We start from the raw sequence: 1,600 nt of genomic DNA on the forward strand, positions 1-1,600 counted from the left end.
ACTCTCCATTTTTCTGACCAATACATATCAATTTGTGGATACTGGAGAGCTGACATGACTTGAGTTATTCCAATAAACACGTTTAACTCTCTTAGACTAAGTCCAAGTGACTTTCCAGTATTCAAAATGTGAGTTCTATTAGTAGCATCAATTATTTGAAACAGAATATCGGCGTTAATGTATTGTTCGTAAAATTGGTACCTACCATTCATAATCTGAATAATCTATCTGCTTATATGCCGGTTGTGTCAGTGGTCTTATTTCAGGCTGAAAATATTCTTTCGACCAATTATCTTGTCTGAAGGGAAGGCGGTGATTGCGCTTGTGCATTGCTGTCCCTACCTCGTCCTCGGCCTCTTCCTCTGTTTCTACCTCTCCCGCGGCTGCGTGCTCTTGATGAAGATCTGGCTAGTCCCCTTGAAGAAGAACTTGTAGTTGCTAACTCTGATACATCAGAATATGATAAAGGTGGTGTAACAGGAGGATCGGGTACATTTTCTTCTTCATCCGAACTGCTGCTTGACTCAGACTCGATACTGGCATGTTTTGCAATTTCTGATGGAAGAAACATAGGGTCGTCGTCTGAATCATTTCCCGAGTAATCAAATTCCGAGTCATTTAGGACGTCCTCTATCTCTATGTCTGCTAAGGCTGAAAACAACGTACAATAAATGAAAAATACATCTTCGTTTATTTATGTCCTTTACAAAGTACACATGTAGGCAAAATTTCTTAAACTTAATCACCTACATTTGTACTCTGCAAAGGACATAAAACCTTCCGACATGGTGCAACGAAAGATTTTGAATAGTTCAAGAAACTAACTGTGTAATACGTAAATATATGCACTAATTATTGATAAATTACACGTTTCATAGGATAATTGCTAAGAAAACACGAGATTAATGACGATTACACTTACCTTTGCGCGGGCGCAGGGCGGACCGTACACTCGCCGCCGCCATTTTTAAATAATGACAGATTGACGTTGACATTTTTATTTTTGTCTGTGAACTTTGACAGCTGCATAACGAGTTACAAGGAACACATTAGGGTTACCATTGAAAAATTCTCCGCAATATTTTTTAATTTCTTATGTCCTTTCCAAAGGAAGAATGTAGGTAAGAGGCTAAACATAAAAAAAGCTTAAGTTATTAATTACTCGTTGTATTTATTATGTTTCTCTTTGCCAAATAAAATATTTTCTATTCTATTCTACTCGTATCCAATAGGTACTAGCTTTGAAAATAAATCTTTTGTTAAAATACAGATGTGCACGTTGAATATGGCATACCTAATTACCTCCTCTTTCAGTTGTTCTAAGGTTAGCTGGGAGAGATCCCTTAGAGGGATAAGCTCGCTTTTGTACATAACCATTGTAATTATTCACTGTATTTCATATAATTTGTTCTGTGCAATAAAGTGTTTACAACTACTACTACTACTACATACCTACAGGCTGTGACTATTTCCAAATTGTTGGAAAATGAAGTATAACTTCATAGGGAGACCGAGGAAACATTTATTTTAGAAAATATTAAAATTTTATGAAATATTTCCAGGTGCCAACTTCTCAATTTTGTAGCACGAGTAGGTATAG

The 1,600-nt window shown here is 36.4% G+C and overlaps 1 protein-coding gene across 1 annotated transcript; it reads right to left on the minus strand.

Annotated features, from left to right (window-relative positions):
* Window positions 1-205: 205 nt before the first annotated feature.
* Window positions 206-1,122, minus strand: LOC125237566. Its single transcript, XM_048144694.1, has 2 exons — window positions 923-1,122; window positions 206-651 (listed from the first exon to the last, which is right to left on the minus strand). The coding sequence occupies exons 1-2, from the start codon at window positions 993-995 to the stop codon at window positions 290-292; spliced, it is 435 nt and encodes a 144-aa protein (XP_048000651.1). The 5' UTR covers window positions 996-1,122; the 3' UTR covers window positions 206-289.
* Between the last annotated feature and the right edge of the window lie 478 nt (window positions 1,123-1,600).

Source organism: Leguminivora glycinivorella, chromosome 21, assembly GCF_023078275.1.
Source record: "Leguminivora glycinivorella isolate SPB_JAAS2020 chromosome 21, LegGlyc_1.1, whole genome shotgun sequence".
NCBI lineage: Eukaryota > Metazoa > Arthropoda > Insecta > Lepidoptera > Tortricidae > Leguminivora > Leguminivora glycinivorella.